Consider the following 16430-nt stretch of genomic DNA (forward strand, 5'->3'; position numbering starts at 1 on the left):
ATTCAGTTTGACAGAAATTCTTTAATTATTTCTCTCATTAATAAATAAAATTAAATTAAAATGATATTTTTTAATTTAATCTACCAATAATATCAATTTTAAAGAAACTAAGTTCTAGCCATTAAATATGTAAAATCAATTTTTTAAAAACTAGATTATTTTTCTACATAACAAGTTTTACCACATGTTATTATAATTAATAGACATTTATCAGATCTATCATCCTAATTGATTTTAAATTATTTATTAAAGACACAATGAAGAGAAGAGGAGGAGAATTAAAACTTTATATACTTCTCTTGTCTTCTTGTATCTATAGAATTTCAAGAGAGAAAACAGAAAAATTCAAAACATATCTCTTCAGAAATGTCCAAAAGATACTTAAAAAATTTAAAAAGCTATTTTTATACGCAATCAAGAATGCTCTATGCTATCTTTAAAAAAAGAAAAAAAAGAATGCTCTATGCTCGGTTGAAGGTTGGGATGCTTGGCAGTTGGCACTGGTTTTTCAAAGTTTTGGGCGTCCAACATTAAGATTTGGGAGCCCAACATCTCACACAAGTTGGACAATTACTTTCTGGACCTCAAATTTTGCTTCCTGCGTTTTTTTAAGCTTCTGGAAAACCTAATCTGAAATGTGAAATTACATTATGAAAAGATCTTTCAAAAACGTAAAAGAAAAATTACATTCCAAAAAGATCTATCTAAAATGTAATTATATATTTTAAATTAGGAGCAAGAAACAATGATGGAGGTGCAAGAAGTAATTATCCATGGTGCTTGACACTCTACTAGGAATTGGAATAGTTTATTTTGATTGCTTTCTTGGACATTTTAAGGTGAATTCTTCCTTTCTTTATTACCAAACATGAGAACTTAGTAACAAGTAACAATAATTGAGAAAAAGGAGTGTAGTAGGATGAAGTTATAGTTTTTCCTCCTCCAGAGCAAAGCATGGCCCTCAGCATCCTTTACCTGAGTCTGAGTCTCCTCACTGTCACTGTTCAGTCATCTAAACCAGAAGCACCTTTCGCTTGCGACTTCTCCAACCCTTCATCCAGATCCTACCCATTCTGCAACCCCAAGCTCCCCATTCCCCAAAGAACCAAAGACCTTCTCTCCCGTCTCACCTTGGACGAAAAGCTCTCCCAGCTGGTCAACACCGCCCCTCCCATCCCCCGCCTCGGCATCCCCGCCTACCAGTGGTGGAGCGAAGCCCTCCACGGCGTCTCAGGAGTCGGCCCCGGCATCCTCTTCGACAACAACTCCACCATCTCCTCCGCCACCAGCTTCCCTCAGGTCATCCTCACCGCCGCCTCCTTCGACTCCCGCCTCTGGTACCGAATCGGCCACGCCATCGGCATCGAAGCCAGGGCAATCTTCAATGCTGGCCAAGCCAATGGCCTCACGTTCTGGGCTCCTAATATCAACATCTTTAGGGACCCAAGATGGGGCAGAGGCCAAGAGACTGCTGGTGAAGACCCTCTCCTCACTTCTCGCTATGCGGTTTCTTTTGTCAGAGGCCTTCAAGGAGATTCCTTTAAGGGAGCCCATCTTCTAGCCTCTGCGTGCTGCAAGCATTTCACCGCTTATGATTTGGACAATTGGAAGGGCGTCGATCGCTTTGTCTTCGATGCTCGCGTATGTATGTATGTATATTCACTCTACTTACTGTCTTTTTCTCATATACATTATTATTTCAGGTATCTTTGCAAGATTTAGCGGACACATACCAGCCTCCGTTTCAGAGTTGCGTGCAGCAAGGACGAGCCAGTGGGATAATGTGTGCTTACAATCGTGTCAACGGAGTTCCCAACTGTGCTGATTACGGTCTGTTAACCCAAACCGCCAGAAATCAATGGGATTTCAATGGGTGATTCTTCATTAGTTGCTTCTTTTTCTTGCCTATTTCTTCTTAGAGAAACGGTTTAATTTGTTAAAATTGATTTTTTTGGGTTGAAATGAAACTATCAGGTATATCACTTCGGATTGTGGAGCAGTGGGGTTCATACACGACAGGCAAAGGTATGCAAAATCACCAGAGGATGTTGTAGCCGATGTTCTTCGGGCTGGTATGTTCGGACCGATCGCTTATCTTTGTTTTTTATAATAATTGAAAGCATTCAAGTTCAGACTGTAATTACCTAAATCGCATGTTCCTTATACATAAAATCATACTAAAGCTTCTGTCACTTGTCTTTTGTCGGTTTACGATTATACATGTCTTCTGAATGTTAATAATGGCCCTGTGCCACTACACTACGTACACAAAAAAACTAAAACAACCAATGGAGAAGCAGCCATGAGTCAACTCTGGGCCCGATTCGAAGGTACTTTTTTTTACCAAAAAAAGGTTCAAATGTTTGGGCCAAGTGTTGGGCTTTCCATGATTTTATCCATTTGCAAAAAAAGAAAACAACAACTTTCTGGCAGAGAAGACTCCCACACTTGAAAGTTGAAACTAGCCTAATTAAAATTGGGTCCGAACCTTACTCGTGAGTCCAGACAGAATGAGTAACCTTTAATTTATTTATATATTTTTAAATGGATCTTATATTAAATTATTAATTACGTTTTAATGTAAATTATATATAAAGATCCAAGATATTAATAATAAAAAATTAAGAATTAAATAATTTTTTTAGTGGAGAGGAGGGATTATGTGTCTTTTCTATAAGAACTTTTGAAGAGGGAAAATGCAGTGTACCAAAAAGGAAGGACTACTTCCTGAATTTAGTAACACGCAACGCTATTGTAACTCAGATGGATTTCAATGATATTTTTTTAAAAAAAAATTGCAGGGATGGATTTGGAATGTGGTTCTTATTTGACATATCACGCTAAATCAGCAGTGTTGCAGAAAAAGTTAGGCATGTCTGAAATAGACCGTGCCCTTCAGAATCTGTTCTCTATTAGAATGAGGCTAGGCCTATTTGATGGAAATCCAACAAGGCTCTCATTCGGCTTGATTGGCTCCAATCATGTATGTTCCAAAGAGCACCAATATCTGGCTCTTGAAGCTGCAAGAAATGGCATAGTCCTCTTAAAAAACTCTCCCACACTTCTCCCACTTCCAAAAACAAGCCCCAGCATTTCCTTAGCAGTGATAGGTCCCAATGCCAATTCTTCTCCGCTAACTCTTCTTGGGAACTATGCTGGCCCTCCTTGTAAATACGTTACAATACTGCAAGGCTTTCGGCACTATGTTAAGAACGCGTTTTATCATCCCGGCTGTGATGGTGGACCCAAGTGTTCTTCCGCTCAAATAGACCAGGCAGTGGAAGTTGCAAAGAAAGTGGATTATGTGGTGCTGGTTATGGGATTGGATCAAAGTGAAGAGAGGGAAGAACGCGATCGCGTTCATCTTGACTTGCCGGGCAAGCAACTTGAACTCATTAACGGCGTTGCTGAAGCTTCTAAGAAACCAGTTATTTTGGTCCTCCTTAGTGGAGGGCCTTTAGATATCACTTCAGCCAAGTATAACCACAAAATTGGAGGAATTCTCTGGGCTGGTTATCCAGGGGAACTTGGAGGCATTGCACTTGCTCAGATTATCTTTGGTGACCACAATCCAGGTGATTTTTCATTTGTATTTGATTATGAATAAATGTCTTAGATATAGTAAGCATCTTTAACTTTAGTCCCTGACTTTACATTTTTTTTTTTTTACTTTTAATCAAAATATCATTCACTACAGTCCTGTTTTACTATATTTTTTCAATTGAATTCAGGTCCAAGGTAAATCATATTTTGCAACATTTTACATGGATTAAAGATACTAACAGTTGTAATCTCAAGAAGGACTAAAGTGAAGATTTACTAGTATTGTATTGATGAAGTAACGAACAAAGAAACAAAATGGCCTAATAGTTCATAAATTTTAAAGTTTATTACTGAAATGGTGTCACGAATACAATGTAGGAGGGAGACTACCAACTACTTGGTACCCAAAAGATTACATCAAAGTACCAATGACAGACATGAGGATGCGAGCTGATCCTTCAACCGGCTATCCCGGGAGAACTTACCGGTTTTACAAGGGTCCAAAGGTGTATGAGTTTGGCTATGGACTAAGCTACTCAAAGTATTCCTATGAGTTTGTTTCTGTCACACATGACAAGCTTCACTTCAACCAATCATCCACTCATTTGATGGTTGAAAATTCCGAAACCATAAGTTACAAACTAGTTTCGGAGTTGGATGAACAAACCTGCCAAAGCATGTCACTCTCAGTCACAGTGAGAGTTCAAAATCATGGAAGCATGGTGGGGAAGCATCCTGTATTGCTGTTTATTAGGCCTAAAAGACAGAAAAGTGGAAGTCCTGTGAAACAGTTGGTGGGTTTCGAGAGTGTTATGCTTGATGCAGGGGAAATGGCTCATGTTGAATTTGAGGTAAGCCCTTGTGAGCATCTTAGTAGAGCAAATGAGGCTGGTGCAATGATAATAGAAGAAGGGTCTCATATGTTGCTTGTGGATGATCTAGAGCATCCAATAGATATATATGTTTGATGCTACAGATTTATTCTTCAACGATGTCAAGATAATTTTAGCGAACATGTCTCTGAAACACGCTGCATTTTGGGATTATGAGACCAAGAAATGTACTATAATTTGATTTGAATCTTGGCTCCATGGTATTTGCATCTGAAATTCAGATGAACGAAGAACTATTTGAGTGTTGCATGTAAAAGTTGGTCCTCGTCGATTATTGATCGGGATAAACCTGGTCACTAAATAGAATTGTTGTATGCATCATCTTATAGTGTGTTTTTTTTTTCTTTCTTTCTTCGCTTCTAGAGAATGCTTAATATGTATGGTTACAAATAATCGTGGAATACATTCCACGACACTAGAGTTCAATTGTCCATTAACTAAGTTTATCAATTTACAAAATAAAAATTACTGTTTTGGAAGGTTAAAAACTAATAATACTTCATTACATGTTGTTATATCAGAACCATCTTTAAACCAGAAAAGAAGACAGTAGAAAAGAGCACAACCAAATAACTACCTCTAATATATTCCCTTTTTATACTACCTTATATAACAACAGTATTATACAAAGGGAACCCACCCTAACAATATAACAGAAAAGGTAAAACTGTAAAACTGAATGTGTCACACCAGTAACACATGTCATGTGGAGATTAATAGCTAGCTACCGTGTAGTAAAAGACTACCTAATAATATTTCGTAAATGATTGTTAAGAATGTGTGTATATTTTTTTTCTCCTTCTTTCTTGAACTGGACTGAACACTTTCTGAAGCCCAGCTACTAACTAGCGTTTTTATGGTGGGCTAGATGCTCAATGGCCCAAAATCTTTATAAGCGAAGAGGGTGAGATTCAATGGTTGTAAGGGCTCTTTGCTTGACGATGGTAGAGTTCTTTTCCTTCTCCACTACATCAATATGAACTCTCATTCTCACAATTACATGCATTCTCACTAAAAACTTTGCTCCTTTGTTACCATGTCCTAGAATCGTGATTCTCTCCATCCACATGTAAGATGATGTGCACTAAATGTCTTCAAGGGTATTTGGCGTTCACTACAAAATTCATCTCCAATTATAAGGTGTAACTACTCTTGGAACTTCAGTTCCAGCAATATTGATATGATTATAGTTGATTTTATTGGAATTGATATCCATCAAGAAATTCATTAGGAATTTTCCATTTCTGTCAATACCAATTTTCAATTTGTCAATAGTAAGTTCTCAACAAATCTTTTGAACCTAAAGTAATATTCCAATTGTCTTGATATCAACTAACATAAAAGACTAATTGTCGTGTGTATGCAGTAAGAAAGCTCATTAATTAAGTGAAATCAATAACATTAGGAATTAATCACAACAACAAATAATTAGAGAGTATGTTAATAAGAGTGGTAGAGAGTATATATTACATCAATTACTTCTTCTTTTTTTCCTTTTTTTTTTGTTTCTATCAGTGTCTAGGTGTAAATCAAATTGGACTCTCCACAAAACATTTCTCTAATTCTCATGTATTATTGTTTTTTGGTAATGGGATGAAAAAGAAAAATAAAACAAAAAGCCAAAGTTACTTGTGAATTAGAGTATACATTACATCATTTCTCTCTTTGAGATGCTCTCATATCTTTGCTAAAAAAATCTGCTCTATAATTGCCTTCGTGAAAAGAGTGATGAAGCATTACTTGCCATTCTTCACTCAAACTGTCACGGATGCTTTGGAGATAGTGGCATACACGTGAGAGGGTGAGAAACAATGATTGATCAACATAATACCCCAGCTGGTCCCAAGCCAAGCCATATTTAAGCCATGTAAAAGTCTAAGAGCTTTAATATTCACATGTAAGTATTATATTGTTCACACGTGACACGGGATTACTTAAAGTTTGACAGACTATAAGATTAAAGACTCAACCAAATCCTAAGAGTCTGCAATGATGATGAAGATGGTTTTCTGGCCCAACCAGTCAACAACTAGATATGTTAAGTCCTTTATTAATTAGTTGTTGGGTGTGGGTCCTAGGATTTTAGGATAACTTGAATACTTAATAACAAGTTGCATGTCGATGGAACATGGGTGGAATTTATTGCCCACTGGTGGTAGAACTTGCGAGACTAACAATAACAAAGGAGCTTAAAGCTGGAAAGTGACTTGGGTACATAATGGGAAAGCATCGACCACCAACTCAACATGTGTGAATATTCAACTAATGTCACATTGTTTCGGGTTATTGAGTCCTGCTGAGAATTGGTTTCCAGCTATTTTAAAAATAGTGGGTTGAGAAACTCAATTTGTTATCCTAATAGCTTTTCCGGTTCCAACAGAATTATTTTCGGTGAAAGATAAATATATGGATTCTAAAGAAAGAAAATAATGAGAATGCATGTGGTACATAACAGTTAGACTAAAAATTTATTTGAAAACTATTTAGTTTAGTTTATAAAGAAAATGAGAACTTAACATATAAGGAAAAAACGAATTATGGTGAAGGATCGATAGCCTATACTAAAATAATTTTTATGAAATATGTTGAATGTTCAATACTATTATATTCCTGATGATGCTGGGAAGGTTTGGCGTGGGTAAGGAGAAGAGTAATGCTAAACACGTACATTTTGATACACCCGTACAAATTTTATTACTTAATTATTATAGTAATAAACTTTATTTTGGTGTTTATATATCTATTTTATAATAATTAATTATTACCAGAAACTAATGCGAAATCAAAACTACTTGATTTTGGAAATCGTAAATCAAGCATTTTCCGTGAGAAGAATTGGTTACAGTTTAATTGGCTTTCTTTGCAGAATGGTCTTTAGAGACATTAAATGCAAAACCAGTACGTCTTCATTTTTCTTGTTGCTGTCAATGTGATAGGAAGATAAGGTCACAACGAAAGAGTGACATTCAATGTATAGTGTCACGTAGACTTTTCAATGAATATTTATAAAAAATAAAAAATAAGTCAAACTTTTTTAAAAATTAAAATTATCTTAATAATTTCATAAAATTCTTTTTTTATGAATTTAAATGAAATTATATATCGATAGTCAATAATTTATGAATATTTTTATTTAAATCTTATTTTGGCTTCAACCCAAATATTTTTGTTTAAGCTCCGCTACTGCCAACCGCTAACATACCATTCAAATATAGGTAGATGAAGAATTAAAGTAGCATGCATAACTCAAACATGGTGGATCTGGTGAAATTCAGGGCATGGGCTTGGTTACGTGCAAAACTCAAAACATTTTCATGTATCAATGCATGAGTGGTGTATGGAACCAATCATAAGTCTTGAAGAAAACACGGGCACATGGAGTGTTTATATATCCTGTGATGGACAGATTTTTTATTTTAAAATGTTGAGTTGTGTGACAGACAAAGGTTTTTCGTCGACGTGTATATACGGACCATACGGTGGACAATTTCCTATGTTTTTTTTAGCAGGAATAGAGTTCTGTTCTTATGATGACAGTACTCTTTTTGTATTGTGACTTTAATTTCATGTTCTTGATGCGGGCTTTTTCTGATTCAATTTTTTGTGGTATCGGTATTGGTTATAGAAGAAAGACAAAAAAAAAAAAACTACTAATTGCTCTATCACATCAATAACTCAACACTAATCTTGCATATATATATATATTTTGATGAATGTCTTGCAATATATATATTACACTCTTGTCTTGCCTTGAAAAAAAAGTAGCATGCATAAATAATGACTTCATTATTATAGCTTTAATTTTCACAAAACGAAAACTCAATAAAACTTACACTAGTTGAGTGGTTTTGTCGTATCAAATTGATGTTTAGAAAACATTTTCAATTCAAAATAGATAGACGTAATAATCTTAGACATGCAAAAAGAAATTTCTCTGCTCATTAACTCTATTAGTACGGTGACATTCAACTGCCAGCCCAACCACACTATTTAATTTAAATCCGTCGACGGCCTCTTTTCCTTCTTTCTTTTTTTAGAATAAAATATATTTATATTCCTCAACTATTTTATATTTGTTTTTATCCCTCAACTCGTTGATCGGTTTTGGTCCATCATCTATTTTTTCATTTAGTTTCTGGTCCTTGCCATCAAGTATTTATGTTAAATATTGACGTGATAATTTTTTTATTATTTTAAATTATTTTGTGATGCTTTATTTTTTCATACGGTTTTAAACCTCTGGAAATTATTAAGGGACATTTATCCTAAATCTTCCATACATCACCATTAAAAAACAACTAAGAAAGCATTCTTGGAACTACCAATTCCAAGCAAACTAATTTCACAGTTTTCCATTTACCATTCTAATGTCTACCAATTGGCACAAAGGGGCTTAGCATCCTTCAATATGCAATTGCATATAGCTAGAAAATTTGACAATGGTAAAAGTAAAACCCTTTATTTGCACGATACGATATCCTTTCTCAATTTCATGTTACCCTCTTTCATTTTCGATCTTCATAATCAAAGTAAATTATCGCAACCACAAACATTGATCTGGCCGTCAAGCCTTCGCGATAAAGCTTGGTACATCGTGGCGGATTTTGTGCTCTTTAGTGGTGGTTGGGTGTGAGTTGAGCACCACAAGATGCACTGGTGGGTCAAAGAGCATGCAACCCTATTCCCTTAATTTCTTGGTAAACCCTCATTTTTCCTCTTTTTTTCATCACTCCAAAATCATGAAATTTCTCATATGGAACAGAGATTTGAATGTGCTCGAGTCAAATTTGCTCGTTAGTGAGGTGTCATGGCGATGACTGAGAGCCCACGACAGCGATGACGGCTCATGCCTTCTCTCAACCCATTTTTTTTCCTTCAAATGAGAAAATCTATTGCTTACTTTTTCTTTTTTCAGTTTCTATTTTGATGTTTCTTGTTTTTTGTTTTTATCCTTATAATGAAGTTGGAAACTTGTTTAAATTTTTCTTCGCCATTAGATATTCTTCATTTCTTTTAGTATAGATACTTTTATCATTGATGTTAAAGTAAAATAAAAGTAATTTTTGGCGGCTGCCACAAAATAATTAATCAAAATTTGAATAATTTTACAAAATATTTTTTGGCAGATAAAAATTGCTAGAAAAAAAATGTCACAACCTGATTGACATGTCATCAACAGACGTTTAATACTAGAGATATAAAAAATCAAATGAAAACATAATTTAGAACCAAGACGGGTCAACATTTAATTGAGAAACTAAAAATAAAAATCTAAAATAATTGAGAGAGTAAAAATATATTTTACCTGTGTGCAGATCTCTTTATTATAGCTTTAACCGAATAAAGAGTATAAAACTAAGTTTTTTATTTGGTTACACATAAAACCAATTTAATAAAGAGATTTTTTATAAAAAAAAATATTCAATGCATGTTATACAAATAAATATTAACAATTTTTGTTATAAAATATATTAATAATAATAAAAAAATACATTTATAGTATATGTTTTAGGTATTAAATTTTATGATAATTAATTATTTTATTAATGTAAAGTACTATACATTTAATATATGTATATATTGAATTTAATAAATTTAGTAAACATATTTAATGAATATAATATTTAATAGTATTGTTTAACGTAACTATATATTATATTCCATTTTACTAATTGCTATTCTAGGGATAATGGTTAAGAATTAATAAATAAAAAATATTAAAATTATACTAACAAAATTGAATATTATACTATCAGTTTTTTTATTATTATATGTGTGTGAACTTAACTATATAATAATATTAAATATTTTATTTACTAAATGTAACGAAATTTTGTAACCATTATTGATTACCTTAAAGGGGTTGTTAAAAAGTTTAAAAAAAATTAAAGCATTTGATATTTAATGTTAGTAATATGAAAATTTGATGAATATGATTTTCATATGAAATTTGGATTATAAACGCATGTGTGTATTCTGTAATAAAAAAAAACATATGTGGATTTAATATGTTTTATATTCATAGTTCCTATTTAATGATAATTATTGGGTGTATGAAAACTCTGTAAAGAATTTTGATTATGTGAGAGTGAGAGGCATAAGTATTAATTATTATATAAATTAATATTAAAATTATAAGTCATGTGATTCGTTTTAAAATGTCATAAAACTTTTTAAGTAATAATTTTTTTAAAAAAATTTCACCATCAATACATGATTTTAGCCTTCCAAATTACTTTTCTTGAAAATTACTTTCTTATTTTCATCATCTATGTATGCTTTTGTATGGACCAAATTAAGATGAAGAGTAACTCTTATGATATGCTCAATTTAGAGGATAAAATTAGAGATGATGAGAATAAAAAAATATTTAAATTAAAATAGAATATAAAAAATGCATAACCCACATAAAACCCAACTTATTTCTCTTCTAAGTTTTTCTTTTGACAGATTCTCTTCTAAGTTCTAACTGTATCATTTAATAAGTGTATCAAACAAAAAAATCAATTTTACCACTATGTACATATATAACCACCACCAAATTATTTTGGTTGAGGGACAATTAATGTAGTGTCTGTGCAGCACTTGACTTTGCCATTATAGCTTTAACTTTAATGAATAACTTAGGGTTGTTGATTAGCAGACATTATTGGAGGACGAAAATGTATCTGATGTCTTCAAATGATAAAAGTAACTTGAAAAAAAAAGGTACAAGTAACGCAATATTGATTTTTGAATTTACTAATAAATATTCTTAAGACACTGATTTTTTTTTTTTGTTACATCTTAAGACACTGATCGATGAAATATTGAAAAATTAGATATGATATAAATTTGTATTTTTAAAATTAATTTAATATTCTCAAAGTTCTGTTATTAACAATCCTAATTTTGTTAACATACAAAAGAATTTAACATAAATTGTACACTATGCAACTCATGTAATTATAAACAGTGTTTTTAAAAAAATGAAATTAACAGAAAAATAGAAATGACATAATGAAAATTGTAATTTTACTAGCTAAATAAATTTATTTTAAAGTGAACTTATATATAAAATAAATAAGTAAAGATATATTTTTTTATTAACTTTATTTAAAATATATCATAATTCGTAATTTACACTAAATATGTAAACTGTAAATAATTTTTTTTCTCTTAATTTATACACATTTTACCTTCCAGTTAGGGATGAAGATGAGTGAGCAGTTTGTCGGGGCTTTTAACTCTGGGCCTATCTAAGGCTTAGTTTGACTTGACTTGTTTACTATAAAAGTTAAACTCAAACTTCTTTTTTTTAATTTAGATAAAAAAGCCAAACACAAATTATAAAAAAAAGTTTATTAATCTTGACAAGTCGGCCTGTTTAAATAATAATAATAATAACAATTATTATTATTAAATAAAAAACTTTTAAAACTCTTCATATTCTTATAAAATAATAAATAGAAAATAAAAGTATTTTTAAGGTGTATTGTAACCTTTACGCATTTTACTTCTACTTTGCATTCTCACTTTCTTAATTCATTTTCTTTCCGTGAGTTCTTGTATCTAGGCCAAATAGTCTTATCCATCATAGTTAAAATCATTCCTTATTTTTGTATGCATTTTCTTTAAGAAGTCTCGCAATCAGATTAATACTTTCAAGGAAAAAAATGTTTTGTAAAGACATTTTTAGATTATTTAAATATTTTTGTTTGATTATATTAATACAAATCATCTCTAATCCATACATTTTTTAATATTATGCTCTTTTTTTTCATTTTTTTTTCTTTTGACATACGGTGTATTTTAATTACTTGAATTTAATATGATTTTGTTTATCAATTATTTTTGGATTTGTATATTACTTATATGAAATTTTATTAGTTTTTTTTTAGTTAGTATCTCACTAGATTTTAAAATAATTAATTGATGAAAAACGTCTTTAAACGAATTTTTAAATAGACTTGTAGGTCAAGTCAGACTTTTATCTCAATGGAGTTGACCCTTTGAAAGAAGCCTATTACAAGTAATGAACTAAACTCAAATTTTACGTATTCAACTCAAGCCTTAACTCGACTCATTTCCATCCCAACTTCCAACTCTCTTTTTTATAAAATTATAATCTTTTTTATCAAAAAAATTATGTAACTAATATTTATAAAAAATATATTATTAACTGTTATTTTTTGTTTTGACATGCACACCGCATGACTTGGATAACAATAAAATGGACAAGTGTATGTAGCTGTGGCAACGGTAGAAGGCATCTGAGAAGCAGAATCCACACTAGGACCAGTGCGGCGAACGCACGCATATGGTTAATTCTTTGCTTGTTTATCGTTTACTGGCATCCACTTTCTAAACACTAGGGGAAGAAAATCTCTAAATTTTTTAAATAATAAAAAAATATAAGTTGAATAGAGTTAATAAAGAAAATGATGGAATAAAAAAAACTAATAATATAAAAATAATAGGAAATTAATATAAGTTAAAAGAAAATATAAAATTTTAGAAATAATTTAAAGGTAAAATTGTCAAAGTAGAGAGTAATTAATGGATGATTATCTAATTTTAATTAGTGAGTTATTTTTAATCTGCATAATTAAAGAGAATTAATTATTATTATTACTTTAATATTATTAAAAATAAAAATAAAATGATCTAAAAAATGCGAAAAAAATAATTACACAAAATTACATTACTATTGGTATAAATTCAAGCGATCCTCGGTTCATGTTAGAGGCGTACCATTTTATTTCAGTTTTTTTCTCTCTATTTCCTTCTCCACTTAAAAGGGCTTGGTAGTTGGGTTTTGCGCTTATAGTATGTTTGGATAGAGCAATTTAGAAAGGAAATTTATTTTTTCAATAAATTTAAAATAATTCATGATAAAATATTTTGTTTGGATAGAATATTTGAAAAAAAAAATAATTTTTGGTATTTTTATGAATCATTTTGATTGACTAAAACAATAAGATTTCAAATTCTCTAAAAAAATATAGAATTTGAAATTCCTTTTTCAGAGATGTTCACTCTAACTCACGTTTTTGCTCGCAACTCTTTCTCACTCAACACTCACAAGTACGGGTGATCAAAGTTTTTACGGCCGACATCGACATAAGTTGTTTTTCATTAACGTTGACCGATGTTTTTTCGGTTAGAATTTTTTTGTATGATGTCAACCAAAGCTATTTTTTGTCGATATCGGCTAAGATTTTTTTTAGATGATGTTGATCAAGGTTATTTTCTCATTCACGTCAGTCATGAGAATTTTTTGCTGACGTCGACCAAGAATTTTTTTGGCTGTTGTCATCAAGGTTTTTTCAATTGATGTTGACCAATGATTTTTTTGGCCGACGTTGATTAGATTTTTTCTATTGACATCGATCATGACTAACTTTTGAGTAGACACATGCTAGGGTTTTTCAGCCGACGTCAACTAGTTTTTTCCAGCCAACATCAACCAAAACTATTTTTAGCCATTATCGGCTAGGGTTATTTTTCAGTCGATGCTAGCTAGGGTGTTTTGGCTGATGTCAACTAGATTTTCTTAGCCGACATTGGTTAGAATTTTTTTTTGCAGACATCGACTAGGGTTTTCTGGTTGACATCAGCCAAACCTATTTCTTAACCACATTAACTAGGTTTTTTGGTTGATGTTGGTTATGATTTTTTCTGCTAACACCAGCTAGTTATTTTTAACTGACATTGGGTATGACTATTTTTAGTCGACATTGACTAGGTTCTTACAGTCAACATCCACTAGAGCTTTTTCGGTCGACATCGGTCAAACCTATTTTTTAGCCAACACCAGCCAAGACTATTTTATAGCCGATGTTAGGTAGGGTTTTTTGTCTGACATTGGTCAGGGCTATTTTTTAGCCAACTTCGACAAGAAATTTTTTGGTTAACGTTGATCAATGATATTTTTCGACTGACATCGGGTAGGTTCTATTGGTTTGCATCGACCAAACTATTTTTTTAGCTAATATTGCGTAGATTTTTTTGTCAACGCCTACTAGAATTTTTTAGGCTGACGTTGGCTAAAAATAGCATTGATCAATGTCGTTCGAAAAGATCCTAGTCAGTGTCGGTCAAACAAACCCTAGCCAACGTTGCTAAAAACACCTAGCCAACATCGGCTGAAAAATAGACTCAACCAACGTTAGCCGAAAAATAGTCCCGACTAACGTCAGCTGACAAACATTCCCGACATACTTTGACAAAAAAACCCTATTTGATGTCAACCGAAAAATAGTCTTGATTGATGTCAGTTTAAAAATATCACTGGTTGTGGTAAGACAAAATAATCCTAGTTAAAATTATCAATATTTTGTATTTTTAAATTATTAAAAGTTGAAAATATTTTTAATTAATATTTCAAAATTAGATTGTGTTTGTTTTCTATAAAGTTTAGTATTAAAATTTCATCTATTTAAAATATAAAATTAAAATTTTGCATATAGAAAAAATTGAATTATCTTATCCAAACAAAGAATTTAAAATTAAAAAAATTTAAATTGATTTATCCAAACAAATAAAAAAAATTAAAATCAAAGCAATTCAAATTCTAAACATTACCTGAAATTTTAAAATTCTCAATCCAAACAGAAGGTTAGTTTTGTTAAATACAACTATTACGTTAATTTTGATAGATTATAATATTGTCGGATTGTTTATGCGGGTTCAATTGCTCTTCCTTAATTCTTCATAATTAAGTTTTTTTTTTATCACGTATGGTAACCCTTTTAAACTTTTCAATAAAAAAAAAAAAAACCCATGTGTGCCTTAAGTTGCGAACGGTACGCGTTACCTGTTAGAAACTAATATGAAGTCAAGATGCACAAGTAATCTAAAATTGATTCATTTTGATATATTTCCAAATGATATTGAACGATGCCTTACGTTGCAAAGGCCAAAGGGAACATTTACTTGTTAAAAACAAAGCCAATGTGAAATGTTAATGAAATGTCAAAATGAACAGGTAATCTAATTTCAATTTCTGTCGTGCTTTTTGGGTTATTTGTCTTGATCTCTAAATTTTATATCAGTTAAAAATTATATAATTTAACTTTAAAATCAACACATGGTCTTATTTTTTTTAAAAGTTAAAATAAACAATCTGTTGGAAACCTGGTAAAGAAGAGAAAAAAGTTGGGAGAAAATGAAACCTTGAATGAAAATTGAATATCGATCAGGGAAGCAAGAGCGGAGTCAGGAGTATACTTTAGTAAAGAAAACATAAATTTATACATGCAAAATATATGCTAGAAATTTTAATGAGTGTATTTCTGTGAGTAAAAATGTAAAATAAAGGAAAATGTTTGATAAACACCTATATATTATTTAATGTTCAGAGAAAAAAAATATAAATATGATAAAGTTTATAATGTGATAAAAAAGAGAAATAAAAATAAATAAAAAGTGTTACCAATTTAATTAAAAAAACGATTTGTATATCATCACACTAAAATAAATATACTAAATTTAATTCCAGAGTTATTAATGATAACAAGCGATTACATTACCATTTAAAATTTATGATTGTTTCCCATTTATGTCATAATTTTTATATCAACTTATCCAATTTTTATCTTGATTTTGTTCATTTTTGGATTTTAACCAGGACAAATATAGAAGGGGACGAGCAGGGTTCGAGTCCCCATCTTGGAACTTTTTATTTATATACATACATATTTTAAAATTAATTATATTAAATTATTTTTGTATGTTGTTATTATAATAATGATTAATATTAATTAATATAAATTGTGTAAAATTAATTATATTTATTGTAACAAATAAAGTAATAACTAGTATAAAATTATATAAAATTAATTGTGTATTTATTGTTTTTTTTTGTATGTAGTGCGTGATCGAAGAAAATTTTACATAATATGAATCAAATACGAATTCTCTTGTTAAATAAATTATTTTCACTCATATAAATACAACATGTTACACTATCATACTAATCATTTGAGTTTCATTTTATGTGTTTGTTGTTAT

At 31.1% G+C, this 16430-nt stretch overlaps 1 protein-coding gene across 2 annotated transcripts; it reads left to right on the plus strand.

The window, feature by feature from the left end:
• Positions 1–710: 710 nt before the first annotated feature.
• LOC100801565 (probable beta-D-xylosidase 7) lies at positions 711–4757 on the plus strand. Of its 2 annotated transcripts, none has more exons than XM_026128866.2 (5): positions 711–1641; positions 1704–1873; positions 1975–2072; positions 2802–3575; positions 3732–4757. In XM_026128866.2, exons 1-5 carry the CDS (start codon positions 955–957, stop codon positions 3740–3742), a joined length of 1740 nt encoding a protein of 579 aa, XP_025984651.1. In that variant the 5' UTR covers positions 711–954; the 3' UTR covers positions 3743–4757. The 2 variants fall into 2 exon arrangements, with proteins under 2 accessions (XP_025984651.1, XP_003526589.1); XM_003526541.5 differs by having other exon boundaries at positions 3922–4757.
• The last annotated feature ends 11673 nt before the right edge of the window (positions 4758–16430 follow it).

The sequence above is a fragment of the Glycine max genome, chromosome 6 (genome assembly GCF_000004515.6).
Source record: "Glycine max cultivar Williams 82 chromosome 6, Glycine_max_v4.0, whole genome shotgun sequence".
Lineage (NCBI taxonomy): Eukaryota > Viridiplantae > Streptophyta > Magnoliopsida > Fabales > Fabaceae > Glycine > Glycine max.

Bases quoted from the DNA above. Each gene is read 5' to 3' on its own strand.
- LOC100801565 (XM_003526541.5), top strand. From the start codon at position 955: ATGGCCCTCAGCATCCTTTACCTGAGTCTGAGTCTCCTCACTGTCACT. The intron at 1,642-1,703 runs GTATGTATGTAT...TTATTATTTCAG, and splicing joins GCTTTGTCTTCGATGCTCGC to GTATCTTTGCAAGATTTAGC. The intron at 1,874-1,974 runs GTGATTCTTCAT...TGAAACTATCAG, and splicing joins AATCAATGGGATTTCAATGG to GTATATCACTTCGGATTGTG.